The sequence below is a fragment of the Petromyzon marinus genome, chromosome 2 (assembly GCF_048934315.1).
Source record: "Petromyzon marinus isolate PM22_M1 ecotype Great Lakes invasive population chromosome 2, UKy_Petmar_22M1.pri1.0, whole genome shotgun sequence".
In the NCBI taxonomy this organism is placed as follows: Eukaryota; Metazoa; Chordata; class Hyperoartia; order Petromyzontiformes; family Petromyzontidae; genus Petromyzon; species Petromyzon marinus.
Genome location: NC_133668.1, coordinates 3,017,252 through 3,036,530, shown reverse-complemented (window position 1 = coordinate 3,036,530; position 19,279 = coordinate 3,017,252). Strand labels below are relative to the sequence as shown.

The 19,279-nt window shown below is 47.1% G+C and overlaps 1 protein-coding gene across 2 annotated transcripts in view; it reads left to right on the top strand.

Annotated features, from left to right (window-relative positions):
* Positions 1 to 8,678, top strand: part of LOC116949450 (activin receptor type-1-like) — a 55,404-nt gene extending 46,726 nt beyond the window's left edge. For both annotated transcript variants that reach the window (XM_032966815.2, XM_032966824.2), the window contains 3 exons: positions 188 to 385; positions 939 to 1,069; positions 1,625 to 8,678. In XM_032966815.2, coding sequence (XP_032822706.1) covers positions 188 to 385; positions 939 to 1,069; positions 1,625 to 1,759 — 464 coding nt within the window. In that variant the 3' untranslated portion in view covers positions 1,760 to 8,678. The remainder of the gene's footprint in view (positions 1 to 187; positions 386 to 938; positions 1,070 to 1,624) is intronic.
* Positions 8,679 to 19,279: the final 10,601 nt, after the last annotated feature.

Sequence of the window (19,279 nt, the reverse complement as noted above, 5' to 3'; positions counted from 1 at the left end):
ATATATTTTATTTCTTGCATTCGTTTCTGCAAGAACATGCACTGCAAAGGACGGGGGAAAGTGCAGAGAGTTGACAGCCGAGGCATCGGTGGCACCCCCACCACGACCCCTTGAAGGAATAGACGGTGGCAAATCGCACACAAGTCGGACGTTGATGTGACATATGTAACGTGCTTTCGGCCTGCAGGCCTCGCTGTGATGCATTCGCAGGAGTGGAGCCGGCTGGACATTGGGCAAAACCCACGCGTGGGCACGGTGCGGTTCATGGCGCCAGAGGTGTTGGATGAGACGCTACAGACAGATTGCTTTGATGCGTACAAGCGTGCCGATATCTGGGCTTTGGGGCTTGTTCTCTGGGAGATCGCGCGCCGTACTCTCAGTAATGGTGCGTATCACACGCGCGCACGCACGGTCAAACAATCACAAACACTTTCCTCCTTCCCTTAAGATTTTATGAGACCAATTGGCTTAAAATTGTTTACTTTTTGTCTGCCTCTTTTTTGGGAAAGTCGTTGGCTTTTAAACATGTTGGTACTCTACTCTTTGGTTCTTTCGGTAAAGTCACGTAGGTAAATAAAAAATGTAATGAAATAAAACAAAAATGAAAAACAACTCAATTAAATCACGACGTTTCGGAGGCAACATAAGCTTCCTTTAACAGGTGTAAAAAAAAAGCACAGCAAGGACGCTTGTGTTGCCTCCGAAACGTCGTGATTTAATTTAGTTTTTTTTTCATTTTTGTATTTATTTATTTTTTACCTACGTGTGCTTACCGAAAGAACCAAAGAGTATGGATCTTCGCAGTCACGAAAACTTCAAATCTAGAATGTTTGTACTCTACCTACATTTTTAATCTACTCAAAAGCGCTACGTTTAGTATATCTTAATTATGCTACTAAATTAAGAGTTTTTTTGTTTTTGTTTAATACTCTCATTAGGCATTGCGGAAGAATACCGCGTGCCCTTCCATGACGCAGTGCCCAGCGATCCGAGCTTCGATGAGATGAAGAAGGTGGTTTGTGTGGAGCAGCAACGACCGAACATCCCCAACCGCTGGTTCTCTGACCCGGTAAACCCACACATTTGGCAGATGCAAGTTGCAGTTGCACAACAAGGAATTTGTTTCCTTTTCTGGTCATGTCTGTGTGTGATATTGCAGTAACCTGTTGAATATTCAGAAGTCAAAGCATGGTGATGATGCCCATCTCTACTGGCATTCGTGAACCGTTCCTGTAGTGCGGCCACACATAGGTCAAATGGTGTTGACTTCCCACAGAAGTGGTGCTCATTCTATCGACCCTTGAGGGATGATGGGCTGTGTTGATCCCTGATTGGGATTGAAACACGTAACATTACCACTCTGGTAATGTAACTATTTTATATAAAACCACCATAATTGAAAACAGAAGTATCATTGACAGACATTATCTCATCTCAAATATGTGAATCTTATTGTACTTTTAAAATATTTTTTTTTATCCCGGATCATTCAGTTTGTGTATACTGCTTTGTATCGAGCTGTTTCATTCTGACGTCCTCTGCGTGCATGTATGTGTGTGAGTCTGCATGTGTTTTTGTGTGTGTGTGCGTATATACTATTCATTCCCTTCTTCTCCTACCGTAGAGCCTGACGGCGCTGGCCAAACTGATGAAGGAATGTTGGTACCAAAACCCATCGGCCCGCCTGACTGCCCTCCGTATCAAGAAGACCCTGGCCAAAATCTCTGGATGTCTTGACAAAAGCAAAGCTGACTGTTGAACATGCAAACAACGAAAACTTCAAAAACATACAGCCAAACGTGGCTTTGCAATTTTATTCCACAATAATGAGCTTTTTGTATCTCCCAGGGATTCGAAAGTCTTGGAAATGTTTAAATTGCATTTTCCGTCAACTCTGTGCCAGAATGCAGTTCATGTTACTTTAAAGAAATGCAAGTTCTTTTTTCCTCTCGAACAGAATGATATGCTTCCCTGATTTCTCCCCAAGTATCGAAGTGCAACCTTGGATTGTTGTCGCTCGAGAAGTTTGCATAGGCATGAAGAGAATGCAAGTTGTGAAGGGGGAGGAGGCCGAACTTTATAGCAAAAAATGTGTACGGTTTATGATTTGTCACGTTGTAGAGTTTGGTAACCGACGTCATGCAATAGCTACAGAAGGCTGTACAAAAAAAAATTTTGTCCAAAAATGTTTCCTGAGAAGGAATCCTGTCGTGTGTGCTTTCAGTACCTATAACCTGTATACTTGAAAGGTGGAAAAGCAAGGTCCTTTTAAACATTGCGAAGGTGTGTATTTTTAAGTAAAGTCAATGTATATGATTTTGTTTGTAATTAGTAGATTAGGAAATTGAAATGCATTGTAATAGTGGATTTCATACCGTGCAGCACACAACCCAGGATGTTGAATCCAAATAAGCGTTAAACATATTCTCCTATTCAAAGCTTTTGTTTCACCTGTGGAATAACCTCTCGCTTTGTAATTAACAATTCACCTGTGAACTACACGTAATTGCCTAGTTTAAAAGTAAGTAATGTGGTTTTTGGTCACTGGAAGATCAAAATAAGTGGATGTCTCGTGAATAATGAAACTTACATTAAAACAAATGTAGCGTTCTCAATTAACCCGTGTTAATTGCTAACGACGCTTGGTGTGAGAGACAGCAAGAAAAATAGGTTAATCAAAGACGAAAGCCAAAACAAAACGGATGTAATTGGCTCAAGAGGGATTGGACGGAGTGGCTGGAGAAGTGAGTGGTGGTGGGGGGGGAGGCAGTTGAGAGGGAGACAGCGGCGGATTCGGAGGAGAGATCGTTGAAGAGTGTGTGTATGTGTGTGTATGGAAGGGGCTGGAACAGGGTTTAATCAGGAAAGAAGTCAGGACCAGGCCAGACTTGAGTGTGGAGAGCACATGGGGGGAGCGGGGGGGGGGGCAAGCAGGCCAAACGAAGTACGCATTGGAGAAGAGACAGACGCCACGACGCCAAGTGGGAGCAGCATACGGGAGGACTGAGCTGGAGAGCGTGACGGGGTGGGCGACCACGCAGAGAGATTGGGGGAGATTGGTCAGGGATCATTTCTCAAGATTGTGAGTGCGCCCTGCACCCGCAGATTAAAAAAACGACCACGTGTGAGGGTGTGCGTGCTTGACTTGAAGTGGGCTTAATTAAAGAGCTATTGTATATGTATGGTCGCGAAGGAAGGGGTGACGATGCACTTAAGTGATGTCCATTCATAACAGTGATATTCTATTAAAATCCTGAAATGCAGATTTCATGTTTTAGAATGCAAGACAAAACCCAGACATGAATCTAAATTTCGAGTTTTTTTTTTTAAACATACATTTATTTGTCTGCTGAATCAAGCAACGCTTGTTTGGATTGGATACAAAGTGTGCGTCGACACTTGGGCTGACCTCTCTTTAAGAAACCTCTTTGTTCTGAGATTTCCATCTCTCCAGCAAGCTTGCAGACCAGTTCCAAGAACTGCATGTTGTATTTTATGAAATGCAAATATTCAAAGGGACTCAGTATAGGTACTGTAGATCTAACTGCAAAAATAATTGCTGTGTTCCCATTACATTGGTAATCTTTGTTCACGAATGGACTTGTTATTTACAGTGAGGGAAAAGAGTATTTGATCCCCTGCTGATTTTGTACGTTTGCCCACTGACAGAAATGATCAGTCTGTAATTTTAATGGTAGGTTTTTTTGAACAGTGAGAGACAGAATAACAACAAAAAAATCCAGAAAAACGCATGTCAGAAATGTTATAAATTGATTTGCATTTTAATGAGGGAAATAAGTATTTGACCCCTCTGCAAAACATGACTTAGTACTTGGTGGCAAAACCCTTGTGGGCAATCACAGAGGTCAGACGTTTCTTGTAGTTGGCCACCAGGTTTGCACACATCTCAGGAGGGATTTTGTCCCACTCCTCTTTGCAGATCTTCTCCAAGTCATTAAGGTTTCGAGGCTGACGTTTGGCAACTCGAACCTTAATAATACATTTTATTTGTGAGCGCTTTTCTGAATACTCAGACACTTTACATAAAATCATAAAAGCAGCAAAAACAACATCAAATGGTAAAAACCCTAAAAACACATCAAACTTAGCTAAACATTCAAAGCAATTTTAAAAAGGTGAGTTTTAGTCAATGATTTGAACGCTGGAAGGTCGGTGCAGTCACGGATTTGTTTTGGGAGAGAGTTCCAAAGTGAGGGGGCAGCTATAGAGAAGGCTCTGTCGTCCCAGGTTCGATGCTTGGTCCTGAGAGGTAGAGTCAGGAGGTTGGCCTCAGGTGAGCGAAGGCTACGGGATGGGTTGTGGCGGTGGAGCAGGCCAGTGAGGTAGGACGGGGCCTGGTTATGAAGGGCTTTATGTGTGAGGAGGAGGATTTTGAATTGAATTCGTTGTGGGACCAGGAGCCAATGGAGGTTCTGGAGGACAGGGGTAATGTGGTCATCAGTGCGGGCGTGAGTGAGCAGATGAGCAGCAGAGTTCTGGATGTACTGGAGTTTATTTAATGTTTTGGTTGAGGTGCCGTATAGGAATCGATTACTGCTGTCGATTACTGCTGTTGCAGTAATCGATTCTGGAGGTGATGAAGGTGTGGATGAGGGTTTCTACAGCGGAGAAAGAGAGTGATGGGCGAAGTCTGGAGATGTTTTTGAGGTGAAAAAAGGCAGTTCTGGTGATTTGTTTTATGTGGTGTTCAAAGGAGAGGTTAGTATCAAAAGTGACTCTAAGGTTGCGACTTTGAAGGGATGGAGACAGGGTGTAGGTGTCGACAGTGACGGAGAAACTGTGAATGGATTTATTGATAGATTTGGGACCGATGATGATCATATCTGTTTTGTCGCAGTTAAGTTTAAGGAAATTGTTGCGCATCCACGATTTAATGTCAGCGAGGCAGTTAGAGAGAGTGGAGTGGGTAGCGGAGGTGATGGATTTGGTGGAGATGTAGAGCTGGACATCATCGGCATAGCAGTGAAAGTTAAGACCATGGTGGCGAATGACGTTGCCAAGGGGAAGCAGGTATAGTATGAAGAGCAAAGGACCAAGCACCGAGCCCTGGGGGACACCTTGGGACAACGGAGCGGTGGAGGCGGTGCAGTTGTTGATGTGGATGAACTGTTGTCTGTCGGTGAGATAAGATTGGAGCCAGGAGAGGGCGGTGCCAGTGATGTTGAGGGTAGATTTGAGGCAAGAGAAAAGAATGGTGTGGTTGATAGTGTCAAAAGCTGAAGTGATGTCCAGGAGGATGAGGATGCTGAGGTGACCAGAGTCTGCGGAGAGGAGGATGTCGTTGGTAACTCTGAGGAGGGCTGTTTCAGTGCTGTGTTGTGAACGGAAGCCAGATTGAAATGGTTCGAACAGGTCATTTGAGGAAAGGTGGGTTTTGAGTTGTTTGGCGACAGTGCGTTCCAGTATCTTGGACAGAAAGGGGAGATTGGAAATGGGCCGAATGTTTGACATAACCTTCAGCTCCCTCCACAGATTTTCTATGGGATTAAGGTCTGGAGACTGGCTAGGCCACTCCAGGACCTTAATGTGCTTCTTCTTGAGCCACTCCTTAGTTGCCTTGGCCATGTGTTTTGGGTCATTTTCATGCTGGAATACCCATCCACGACCCATTTTCAATGCCCTGGCTGAGGGAAGGAGGTTCTCACCCAAGATTTGACGGTACATGGCCCCGTCCATAGTCCCTTTGATGCGGTGAAGTTGTCCTGTCCCCTTAGCAGAAAAAACACCCCCAAAGCATAATGTTTCCACCTCCATGTTTGACGGTGGAGATGGTGTTCTTGGGGTCATAGGCAGCATTCCTCCTCCAAACACGGCGAGTTGAGTTGATGCCAAAGAGCTCCATTTTGGTCTCATCTGACCACAACACTTTCACCCAGTTGTCCTCTGAATCATTCAGGTGTTCATTGGCAAACTTCAAACGGGCATGTATATGTGCTTTCTTGAGCAGGGGGACCTTGCGGGCTCTGCAGGATTTCAGTCCTTCACGGCGTAGTGTGTTACCAATTGTTTTCTTTGTGACTATGGTCCCATCTGCCTTGAGATCATTGACAAGATCCTCCCGTGTAGTTCTGGGCTGATTCCTCACCGTTCTCATGATCATTGCAACTCCACAAGGTGAGATCTTACATGGAGCCCCAGGCCGAGGGAGATTGACAGTTATTTTGTGTTTCTTCCATTTGCGAATAATCGCACCAACTGTTGTCACCTCACCAAGCTGCTTGGCAATGGTCTTGTAGCACATTCCAGCCTTGTGTAGGTCTACAATCGTGTCCCTGACATCCTTGGAGAGCTCTTTGGTCTTGGCCATGGTGGAGAGTTTGGAATCTGATTGATTGCTTCTGTGGACAGGTGCCTTTTTATACAGGTAACAAGCTGAGATTAGGAGCACTCCCTTTAAGAGTGTGCTCCGAATCTCAGCTCGTTACCTGTATAAAAGACACCTGGGAGCCAGAAATCTTTCTGATTGAGAGGGGGTCAAATACTTATTTCCCTCATTAAAATGCAAATCAATTTATAACATTTTTGACATGCGTTTTTCTGGATTTTTTTGTTGTTATTCTGTCTCACTGTTCAAATAAACCTACCATTAAAATTTTAGACTGATCATTTCTTTGTCAGTGGGCAAACGTACAAAATCAGCAGGGGATCAAATACTTTTTTCCCTCACTGTAATTGAGAACTCGATGTTCATAGATGGTATATAGTCAATCTTTCATATCTTGGGTTTGTGGTATTTATACTCTTTGGTTTTATTCGGTAAAGTCGCGTAGATAAAATAAAATAATTAAATCACGACGTTTCGGAGGCAACACAAGCTTCCGTTTTCAGGTGGAAAAGTCAACGCAGAATATCTGTGTCAGGAGCACAGTTCAGAGACAACCGGGATTATATACAGGTTAAGGGAGGGGGAGGAGTCGGTAAGGGGGCGTGGGTGGGTGGGAGGGCTGGGTTAAGCACCCTTTTGATAGGCTGTTGCGGGTAACAACCACTTCGCACTGCACGGGAGTGGTATTTATTTAAGTTTTTGGACCTTTACCCAACTGCATAAACTGCATTAACATTAAAGTCGTTGCAAGTGGTTGTAATTGTTTTATTAGCAATTTGTACTTGTAAAACAATATAGTAGTAGCAGCATCATTGCCTAGATAATAATTTGGTAAGGGTTGCTGGGAGAGCAAATGTCTCATTTAAAGATTGACAGAGCCTCTTGAATAAAGTTATGTTGTAGTTGGTAGGGTACCGTTCGTTATAGTGAGGGGCTTGTGCAAAACTTAGAAGTACCATTGTATCTTTTATTCTGGGTCGTTACACATTGAGGCACTGTGTCAATGCAGATATTAATCACTGCACCCAATACATTGTTATAGTAAAAGGCAGTAAGTCCACGAGAGATGGTCGCTGAGCAGTGTAGCTTTAAGCCATCCAAGTCAGAGAATAGGCTGGCAATGCTTATGAATGCTTCGATTTAGCAGTGGCAGCACCTTATCACTACATACATGGACACTCCGTTTAGCAGGAAACATAGTGATGTTTTTATGTTTGCGTTCCTATGTGCTGTACACTGATTTTGTTTAAACAAAAAATAACAACGGATTGTTGACAAACTGAATCCTTTGTGAAGAATGCATTGACTTGAATTATATCTGTTCGTGTCTATTAAAACAGACTTTGAATACATATAATCTGATTTTCAGATATTTTCAGATTTCATAGTAAATATAAATAGATCATATTCCCCATTGTGTGTCTATTCGCAAAAACGGTTATTTCATTCATTTAGGACGTTTAAGAGTACATGACATTAAAAAGGTTGTTTAATGAACACGACACTCATGTACATAATGTACTGTTACAAGTATTGAATATTACACTAATTGGGAAACTTTTATCAATGATCCCATCAATTCATTTTAATCGTACATAATACCCCTAGAATCCCATCTCTTAGTTGTTTGAAGTGTCTTTAAACGCATTTTACATAATAACGTACAGTATCTTGCTTTATGGCAAGTCTTTCCAGAAAACATTTTTTATATTACCTCTCCCGTGTGTAGTTCAATTTTTTTCAGATATTGTTAAGTGTGCATCTATCATAGACTAATTAACCAACACCGTATCCATTACTATATTTAACGTATCACGGATTTGAGCTGACTCGCTATTGTTAGCATGTTGTTACGCATAAATCCCCAGCTTAATCATTACTGGCTTTCGTTATTGAGTGTGCATACAGTCGAGTTCATTTGGTGGCATTGAATTTCGCAGTTGCGTGCATTATTGTTTGTGGCTGACTTCTGCGAGATTGTGAACACTTTACGTTTAGGCTTGCCAAAAATTGTACAATAGCGTTACAATTTTGTACATTCTGCATGCACCTGCAGCGTCCGAGGCAACTGACCCAATACATGCCAAGCTGCGAGAGAGAATGATAATAATTGTTCGGTAGTTACCGCAACGAAAAATTACTCTATCGGTACCCAAAACAATTGATATGTTATCTCTTCAATATTGCTAATGCTTATAAGTAAAGTAAATAAATGAATAAGTATAAACAAAAAGAATAAAACTGTACAAACAGTTTGTGCATTAAAAAAAATGTTTTTTTGTAAACATCTGCTAACTTGAATGTATTAAACTTAACACAAAGTTGCATCGTGTATTTTTTTGGGTTGTCCTGAGCTGTTATTGATGTCTCTTCACCTCTGGGTCAACGCACTCTCGCTTGTTTTTGCAAAATATGTCCATGTGTCGTAGTTTAAGTATGAACTTTTGTGACCTGTGTTAAAGAGTTTTAGATTTAACTCTTGCGATGATCAGCTGTGTGGACATTTGGCATAAAAACAAGATCGTATTACTTGTACTGGCAGTGCTCATATATCTCATGATCAATATAAGAGTGTGCTCCGTCATATAGATGACACACATACAGGAGTGCTTATGTGTTTATATACTGTATTGTGTGGGGGGAGCCTTTTGGAACCCAACTCACTTAAGATGTTGACATTTTCAAAAGCTGTGCTGCGTAAGTTGTAAGGGTCACTAATGCAGTGGGCCCCGACATGCGATGAGCAGTATTCCGCCACATCCGTGGGTCTCCGTGGCTCTGCCTGTGAGCCAGGCATTTTCTGTAATGCAGGGAAGACTACGAAACGCTGCATTTTGACGGCATGCAATGGGATCCCAGAGAGCATTGTGGGTAGGATTGGCTGTGGTCATCACTTTGTCAGACAAAGCCTTATAACGAATGCAACTTGCTCCACATAACGGCAATGCATACAGCATGCACTCGTTAAGTCGCAAGCCAAAGTGCATCCATCTTTTTAATACTCTGCTGTGTAATCTCATAAAGGTAATGAGCGCTGGATAGTGCTGTTATTGATTGTTGGCCGTCGGCCAATAGTTGAAATTTCATGTGCAGTGTGGTGCCACGATCCCCTCCCGGCCCCCGCACTAAACACACACCCGCACGCAGCGCACCCATGTAGTAGTGTCCTGACGGGGGGGTTGCCTGGCACATCGGGTTTTAACCCGAAGGGCCCCTAGAGGGAGAGTCCCATGGTTTCTCGGTGCCAGGAGATTGGCTGACCCTCGCAGGCCCGGTTACATTGCGGTGCCCCTAAATTGGCTTAAAATTGTATGGGCGCACAGAAACTCACCGGGCTAACCGCAATGAGAACGCTCACAGCACGGGGGGAGGGGCTAGGGGGGAAATAGCAGATGGGGATGGGGGAGGGAGGGAAAGCCCTGGACCCAGGCGTAATGGAAAATAACGCTCCAGGTAAGGGCGGGGCATCGGTTTAAAATCGAAAGGCAGGCGCATGATTGGCTGCGTGGCGCGACGTCTCCCTGGGCCTGTGAGGTTTAGAGAATAAAGGTGGGAGCCCCGAGACAATTAGCTCTTGTCTTCAACCTCCGGGCGGCCAAGACCCTCTCCCTGCCATCCTGCCTCTTCGAGCCGCTCACAGCATCTGTGTGATGCCAGCGAGTGCTGCTGCGAGACAGTGAAAGGTCAAGTCTTCTCTCGTCCTTTTTCCGACTCTCATCGTCCGTGGGACGCCGTGAGTCCAGCTCCGAGGTACGTGGTAGGACGTTTGAGCAACTGCGTTCGTAGGCAGAGTTAGGCTAAGCTCTTCCCGCAAAATATCTCCCCCAGGTAGGGTGTATTTGCGCTGGTAATAAACTTTAGTTCAGAGGATCGGTGCCGTGTGATTTCTGTGTGGGGGGAACCTCGGCGCGGTGCTGGTAATTTGAGCGTGTGTGTTAGGCACGCGTGTATTAAAACATACACGGCCGCCGACGCTGGCGCGTGTTTACGCGTGCGTGTGTGAAAGCACGTCGCGTCCCGCCTGCTCAGAGGGAGCGGGGAGGCGGGCGTCGGCCCCCACAATTTGGTGTAAGAGGTGGTACGACCCCCCACGCCTCCAAGGGAGAGTGGCACCACACACCAAGCGAAGGTAAGATACGTATTCACTGGACAAGGGATTCCATCATGCAAATCGTTTGCCCGGAACCTCGCGTACACTAAAGATATGAACAGCTGGACGGAAGCGCAAGCGTTACAACAGATGAATAAGCATTTGGATGGACGGGCAGCTGACTTTGTTGAAGCGCTCCCCACAAGTGGACCTGGCGGTGGTGGAGGCTGCCCTGCGGGAGGAAAAAGTTCGCATACAGGGACCCTGGAGTGGTTTGTACGCCCGGTTGTGTGTAAAGAACGGGGTGGTACGGGAACTAACTGAAGCCGGGCAGCCGGGATGCATCTGTGTTCCCGCCTAGGTGCGGCCCCAGCTGCTATGGCTGGTGCACGACTACCCGCTCGGGGGCCATGATGGGGAACGGCGCACTCGGGAGACCCTGAGTTGCCAGTATCTCTGGCCCAAACTGACGCAAGACGTGGCCACCTGGGTACAGGGCTGCCGCGCTTGTCAACAGTGTGGGCAGAAACCGGCGTGGTATCAGGTGCCCTTGAGGCCGTTCTACGTCAGCCGGGCGAACCAGCTAGTTGGAGTCGACCTACAGGGGCCATTCCCGCGATCCCACCGAGCCAACCGGTATATACTTGTAGCGGTAGAGTATTTCAATCGCTGTCCAGTGGCAGTGGCCATCCCCGATAAGACAGCCCTTGTGGTCGCCCGGGCATTTGTGGAGCATTACGTGCTTAAACATGGGATCCCCGAAAAAGGCATTACTGACCAGGGTAGTGCATTCGAGGCAGAGCTATTTCAGGTGCTGTGCTGGGAGTTCAGAATCCAAAAGGACCGAACCACAGCATACCACCCCCAGGCAAATGGTATGGTGGAGCGCATGAACCAGACCTTAGCCGGGAAGCTCAAACGTATGGCGGCTGCCAATCAGCAGGATTGGGACGAACACCTCCCCTATGCTCTGTTCGCCTACACCACCACGGTGCACACCTCCACTGGGCAGACCCCCTTCCTAATGATGTTTGGTCGGGAGTCTCGCCTACCGGCGGATCTGTTGTTCGGCGTGCCCCCACCACTACCGGAGGAAGGGAACCAGCCCGTGGAGCACCTGATGGGGACCCTGCGGGGGGCCCGTGGCCGGGCCTACCAACAGGGGGAGGCCGCTCATCAGCGGCAAGAGCGGGGCGCCCACCCCCATTTGGAGCCCCCCTTCTACACGGCTGGCTCTAAGGTATGGCTGCATACCCCACACGTAGGGGCCGGACAGGTGGGGAAGCTGACCACCTGCTGGCCCGGACCCTGAACTGTGGTGCAGCAGATCTCCACCTAGACCAGGGGTCGGGAACCTATGGCTCGCGAGCCAGATGTGGCTCTTTTGATGATTGCATATGGCTCGCAGATAAAACAAAATATTCTCACTTGTTTTAATCCATCCATCGATTTTTCACTGCGCATGTCCTGTTCAGGGCTGCAGGAGCAATTGTCCATTATTTTAATTGGATGATACTGGCCTACGTTTGCCGTTGCTGGGTAAAACAGGTAAACGCCCCCTTTTGAATCAGTCTGAGACTGCGTCTGCTCGGTCATTAGCTCAAAGCTAACCCTTCGACGAAGAAGATGGCGAAAAGAAAAAAAGACGACGAGTATCGTACATTTCAGGACGAATGCACCGAAGAATTCGCCTTTGTGGAGAGAGCGGGTTCTGCGGTGTGTCTAATTTGCAATGACAAAATTACATCGTTGAAACGGTCGAATGTAAAGCGGCACTTCGACACGCGCCACGCTACCTTTGCATCAAAATACCCTGCGGGAGACAGCAGATAGAAAGCGTGCCAAGAGCTTCTGAGCAGGGTGCAAGCTAGCCAGCAGCAACTCCGCGTATGGACCCGGCAAGGTGACTATAATTCGGCTAGCTTTGCTGGTTCTTTAGCAATAGTGAGGAACGGAAAACCATTCACAGATGGCGAGTATGCTAAAACGTTCATGCTGGATGTAGCCAATGAACTTTTTGATGATCTTCCGAACAAAGACAAGATAATCAAACGGATACAAGACATGCCTCTGTCGGCAAGAACTGTTCATGATCGTACCATCGTGATGGCAAACAAAGTGGAGGAAACGCAAGTGAAGGACATCAATGCAGCGCCGTTCTTTTCTCTGGCTTTGGATGAGTCAACAGACGTGAGCCATTTGTCGCAGTTCAGCGTGATTGCAAGATATGCTGTTGGTGACACACTGCGCGAAGAAAGTCTTGCTGTTCTGCCATTAAAAGGGTCCACAAGAGGTGAGGATTTATTCAAGTCTTTCATGGAGTTTGCTCAAGAAAAAAGTCTACCTATGGATAAACTTCTCTCAGTGTGTACTGATGGTGCTCCGTGTATGGTGGGGAAAAACAAAGGATTTGTGGCGCTTCTCCGTGAACATGAAAATAGACCCATCCTAAGTTTCCATTGCATTATACACCAGGAGGCACTTTGTGCTCAGATGTGTGACAGGCAGTTTGGCGAAGTGATGTCGCTGGTCATTCGTGTGATCAACTTTATTGTTGCCCGAGCCTTAAATGATCGCCAGTTTAAAACACTGCTGGATGAAGTTGTAAATAACTATCCTGGTCTGCTTTTGCACAGCAATGTGCGTTGGTTGTCAAGAGGGAAGGTGCTTAGCCGTTTTGCGGCTTGCCTGAACGAAATCCGGACTTTCCTTGAAATGAAAGGCGTCGGGCATCCTGAGCTAGCCGACACCGAGTGGCTCCTCAAGTTTTACTATCTCGTAGATCTGACTGAACATCTGAACCAGCTCAACGTGAAAATGCAAGGCATTGGAAATACAGTGTTATCCCTTCAACAAGCTGTATTTGCTTTTGAAAACAAGCTGGAGCTTTTCATCACGGATCTTGAAACAGGTCGTTTACTACATTTTGAAAAACTGAGCCAATTTAAAGATGCATGCACAGCAAGTGAGCCCATTCAAAACCTTGATCTCCACCAGCTAGCTGGCTGCACATCCAGTCTCCTACAGTCCTTCAAAGCACGCTTTGGAGAATTTCGTGAGCACACTCGTCTTTTTAAGTTCATCACCCATCCAAACGAGTGTTCACTGAACACAGCCGACCTGAATTACATCCCTGGTGTCTCCGTCAGAGATTTTGAAGCAGAAGTGGCTGACCTGAAGGCCTCAGACATGTGGGTGAATAAGTTCAAGTCACTGAATGAAGATTTGGAAAGAATCACACGACAGAAAGCGGAGTTGGCGAGCAAGCACATGTGGACAGAAATGAAAAAACTCCAACCCGAAGACCAGCTGATTCTCAAAACTTGGAACGCGCTTCCTGTCACATACCACACACTGCAGCGTGTGAGTATTGCTGTATTGACCATGTTTGGATCTACGTATGCATGTGAGCAGTCATTCTCACATCTTAAAAACATCAAGTCCAACCTACGATCACGTTTAACGGATGAAAGCCTCAACGCTTGCATGAAGCTTAACCTCACCAAGTACCAACCCGACTACAAAGACATCAGCAAATCCATGCAGCACCAGAAGTCGCATTAATGGTGAGTGTTATAACAACATTATTTAAAAGAATAAATTCAGAGGCTTATTATACTGACATTTAGTTGAATTCACTTTTAAAATATATTATATGGCTCTCACTGAAATAAATTTCCAAATTTTTTGCTTTCATGGCTCTCTTAGTCAAAAAGGTTCCCGACCCCTGACCTAGACGGTACTGATCCAGGGCGGGGAGAGGGGCCGAGAGACGGTGGTCAATGTCTGCCGACTAAAACCATGGAGGGCGGCCCCGGCGGGAGAGGCACCCGCCCTTCGGGTACCCCGAAACCCCGGAATCCCCGCGCCATCCATGCCCCCCATACCCGACGGCTTCGCACCATACATGGGTCCCGCTGGGTCCCAGTTCAGCGGACCCCGGCCCGGCAAGGAGGCGGCGGGCGCGGCGGCACTTAAATCCCTCCGCCCCTGAGTTTGTTCCCCAGCCAGCGGACGCCCGAGGACGGGAGGCTCCTCTGGAATGGAGATGGAGACCACCGCCGGAGCCACGGACAGCAGAGCCACCGCCTCTGAAACCGGCAACGAGGGCCGGACGAGTCCCACAGACTCCGCGACGCTACCTGGTTGGAGCAGCCCAGGTGAGGTGCTCCAGTCAACCCGGGACGACCGTGGAGCAACTCCACAAACGCCGCGATCCCTTCCCAGACCCGGCACTAAACACACACCCACACACAGCGCACCCATGTAGTGTCCTGACGGGGGGTGCCTGGCACATCGGGTTTTAATCCAAAGGGCCCCTAGAGGGAGAGTCCCATGGTTTCCCAGTGACAGGAGATTGGCTGACCCTTGCAGGCCCGGTTACATTGCGGTGCCCCTAATTGGCTTAAAATTGTATGGGCGCACAGAAACTCACCGGGCTAACCGCAATGAGAACGCTCACAGCACGGGGGGAGGGGCCAGAGCGGAAATAGCATGCGGGCGGCGCAGACGGGGATGGGGGAGGAAGAGAAAGCCCTGGACCCAGCAACACCGACTCAACCGGCTGAAACCGAAAGGGGGACGGCGGGCGCGTAGACAATGGGTCGAGGCGTAACGGAAAATAACGCTCCAGGTAAGGGCGGGGCATCGGTTTAAAATCGAAAGGCAGGCGCATGATTGGCTGCGCGGCGTGACGTCCCCCTGGGCCTGTGAAGTTTAGAGAATAAAGGTGGGAGCCCCAGGACAATTAGCTCTTGTCTTCAACCTCCGGGCGGCCAAGACCCTCTCCCTGCCATCCTGCCTCTTCGAGCCGCTCACAGCATCCGTGTGATGCCAGCGAGTGCTGCTGCGAGACAGTGATAGGTCAAGTCTTCTCTCATCCTTCTCCCTCCGACTCTCTCGGCGTCCGTGGGACTCCGTGAGTACAGCTTCGAGGTACGTGGTAGGATGTTTGAGCAACTGGGTTCGAAGGCAGAGTTAGGCTAAGCTCTTCCCGCAAAATATCCCCCCCCCCCAGGTAGAATGTATTTGTACCGGTAATAAACTTTAGTTCAGAGGATCGGTAGAGTGTGATTTCTGTGTGTGTGGGGGGGAACGTCGGCGCAGTGCTGGTAATTTGAGCGTGTTTACGTGCGCGTGTGTGAAACACGAGCGCCTGCAGTGTGCCGCTTGAGTAATTAGGGTGGGTGCGATAAACCCGCTCGCCAGCGTTTACACAGCGTGTTTACACAGCGACAATAGCATTAACGGAGAGGCGTGCGCGCAAATTCATGCAGCCCTTTTGCATTAGCCTTTGTGTGGTGCGAATTAGGGCTTAGCCACCCGGAGGGGTGGACGATTTTTGACCCCCCCCCCCGCCCTTGTCACACGGCTTCACAAAAAGTCAGACCCCCCACAAAGCTCTGCCCCCCCCAAAACCATATTTCCTTTTTTAAAATAAAACATGCTTCAAATCGCTTTAAACTATTGTCATTGTAGAGCGCATTTAATGTGGCGCTGCACTCTGATGTTGTAGGAGAAAACATTTATTAAAAAGTCTATTGAATAAAGTAGAACGTGTTGTTTATATTTATTTAAATTGCACATTCTCATGTGACGTCACATTTCTCAACCCCCCCCCCCCCCCTCGTCACACATCGTCACAAATGTCTAACCCCCCCCCCCACCCTAGGTGCCTGACGTCATTTATGGACGGCCCCTTTGCGCGGAATAAGCGCGTGCACGCCTCCGCGTTTGCTTGTGTGGTGGTGTACGTGGGCGTGTGCGAGATAACCCCGGGCGGTGGTGAGCCAGCCACTTCGCCATGTCCCTCAGAGAGCTGGCGCTGGTGCGGGGGGGGGCGATCACCCGATCGGCGGGGGGCCCGGCGAGAGGCGGCCGACGAGGAGGGGGGGGGGGTGGACGTCGCGCCCCGCCCGCTCACAGGGAGAGGGGAGGCGGGCGTCGGCCCCCACAGATGTGATGGAACCCGGTCTCTACTTATGACTACTAGTCGTGTCTGTTCACTGTGGTGCCCACCGAATACGTAGATGCATACGTTCTGCGTGATATAACAATACGTTTTGTAAAGCTTGAGCGATCCGAATACAACAAGGTAGGGTACGGAGCACTTGTTTGTATTGTTCAACGCAATGGACAGCGGCAGCGTAATTTGTGGCGTCCCATAATGCATCTCCATCTACTATAGCAGTTTGCGAATCGGGAGTGGTGGCATGCGTCAGAGCGTTCTCTCTGTATATAATTTCGCAATTAAGGCATTTAAACTGAGTGCCACGTGCGGCCTAGAGAACTGCACTTTAGCAATCCCAGGACTCGTCAATCTGAACACACTTCACCTGTCGAATGTGATCAGGGTGCATCCCACGTTATTCAAATGACTCTATGTCCATGTCATTATCCCACAGGACTGTTGCGAGCCAGCACCAGTCGCATTTAAATATGCATCATGTATCAGAATCAGCATATTTATACCGGAGAAATCCGATGAGCTATGAATCTCTTTTTTCAGAGATGTCTAGTAGGGGCGGGTTTGAACGTTACAACAACACACAGGACAAAAGCATGACTGTAGTGCAAAGAACATGAAACGTAAACAAGTCGCCCAAACACAAACAAATTAAACTAAGTCATCCCCATCCTAGCAGGCAAAACCCCCTGAGGTATTCACTTTTTTTTTCAGAAGCGACCTGGCCACCAATGATAGCTCAACAAAGTGGCCCGTCATTTTGACATTTATAGCGCCAAAATAATCTAAATAATACTCTTTGTTTTTTTCGGTAAAGTCACGTAGGTAAAAAAAACAATAAAATAATGGGGAGACAAGTGATTTAATTTAGTTGTTTTCATTTATTTTATTGAATTTTTTACGTGACTTTACCGAAAAAACCAAAGAGTATGAATCCTTGCAGTCACGAAAGCTTCAAATCTAGAATCTAAATAATCTCCATGCGTGTTTCTAAATTTGACTAGTCGGTTATAATAATATAAAAAAAACATAAATGATGAAATCTCAGTTCAAATTTGCAAACATTAAAAAAACATACCAACAAATTACGAGCAAAGCTTTAATTGCTCCTCCCTCCTTGGCAGACGAATGATGCCCATCGCTAAGCTCGGAGCCGCACGGGTACAGCTGCCAATGGTGAGGATTTGCGCCCTGAAACTTTAAACGGTGTCGTTGGAAGTTAATTAATTTACTTTGTAGCGATAAGACACGGTGAAGGATGGTGCTGTTGAAGTTTTGTATGGATTTGTCGCACGCCGTTAATGGTAGGCGATATCCGTCTGAAATAGCGCCTTCGTTTAAGCCCTGGGTCACATAAATGGTGCGAATACCAAATGTACTAAGAGGCTTTTCTGACTGATAGGCTGAACTTCAAGCCCATAGCACTCGCCTCTCCATAATCCATGGCTTTATGAAGTGAAATGAACTGCAGTGTAATATGAAATAATATAGTGCAGACTATTTGCGTTTACAAACATCTACATCCAGCACATGCAACAATGACACAGCTCTAAATATCTTCTGGTCACTACGTGACTTTGCTGAAAGAACCCAGAAGTCACGAAAACTTTAAATCGAAAAGCTCTAAATATGTTTAAACACTGGGATAAGGATAGCGCAAATTCTGCAGTATTGTATAGTACAGTATACACATGCATTTGTAATTCCACTACTTGACAAAGGCCTCCCCCACACGATAGGGGAGGGCTGTTTTATAATGGCTGTGTGAGCATACTTCTCCATCGCTAGCACTGCAACAAATATGGGCAGATTCGTTTCATATGCTTTCACCAAAGGTTATTGTTTGTATGAAGTCATACTACACTTGTGGCCATCATGGCTCGATCACTTTTCATCACATCCATTACCCTGTTCACCTCCCGACACCAAATTCCATGCTAGCGATCTTGCACCATATCCACGGACTGGTTTAGGTGGTTTACAATTTACCTTCTATGGTGACACCATCACAGTCGCCATTCGCCACCAAGTGCCAATGCCACCACAGCGCCTGTGCCAGGCCAGGTGCACTTTGAGGCCACGTGAAGCTTCCAGTGCTCTGTGGCGAGGCCACGGGTCAGACCCAGGTCCCGAGTGTTATGGGTTTGGCCGAGATGACTAGCATTATCCACTTCACCTGTCCGTCAAATAAAGCAAAGTACTTTTATAGTGATAAGTGTGTGTGAGGTGAAAGGGGCTTTTGAGGGTATCATGGACCTAACAACATCGGGCCAGATAGGCATCTCGTGGGTTTTACAGAGAACCGCCGTTTTGTCCGCATTAAAAAGAGCTGGGTTGTTGAGACGACAAGAGCTGGCCATTGAGATTAGGGGGTGTGACATCCTGTTGTGCAAGGCTGTCGTCGGTGGTCACAATGGGGTGGGTGGGGGGAGAGTCCGGGGTCTTCTAGACACCTCGCCAGCTCCGTGGAAGAGAGAAAAAGTGCCCTCCCTGGGCGCGGGCATTGATAGTGATGAGGGGGCTTCAGGGAGGGGAGGGGATGGGAGGCATGGTTTGTTTGGTCAAGAGGACGAGATGGATGGAGGAGGAGGAGGGGGTGATTGTGTGGGTTTTGTTTGATGAGCACGAGATTAGGGGCGTATTTATTATTTACTAATCACACAACAGCAGCACGTTTCGCTGGAGGAATCCGATGCGCTTTAAAGCTATTCTTTTATTGACAGACGTCCAGCAGTGCAACTACGTGTTCATGAAACGTCGCTTGCGTGAATTATATCACGTGCGTCCCCGGCTGGCCGAGAACGCCATATAAAACAAAGATCACCCGTATAGCCTTCAACAGACTGTTGGGGCAAGTGCTATTAGCGGGTAGCACCTA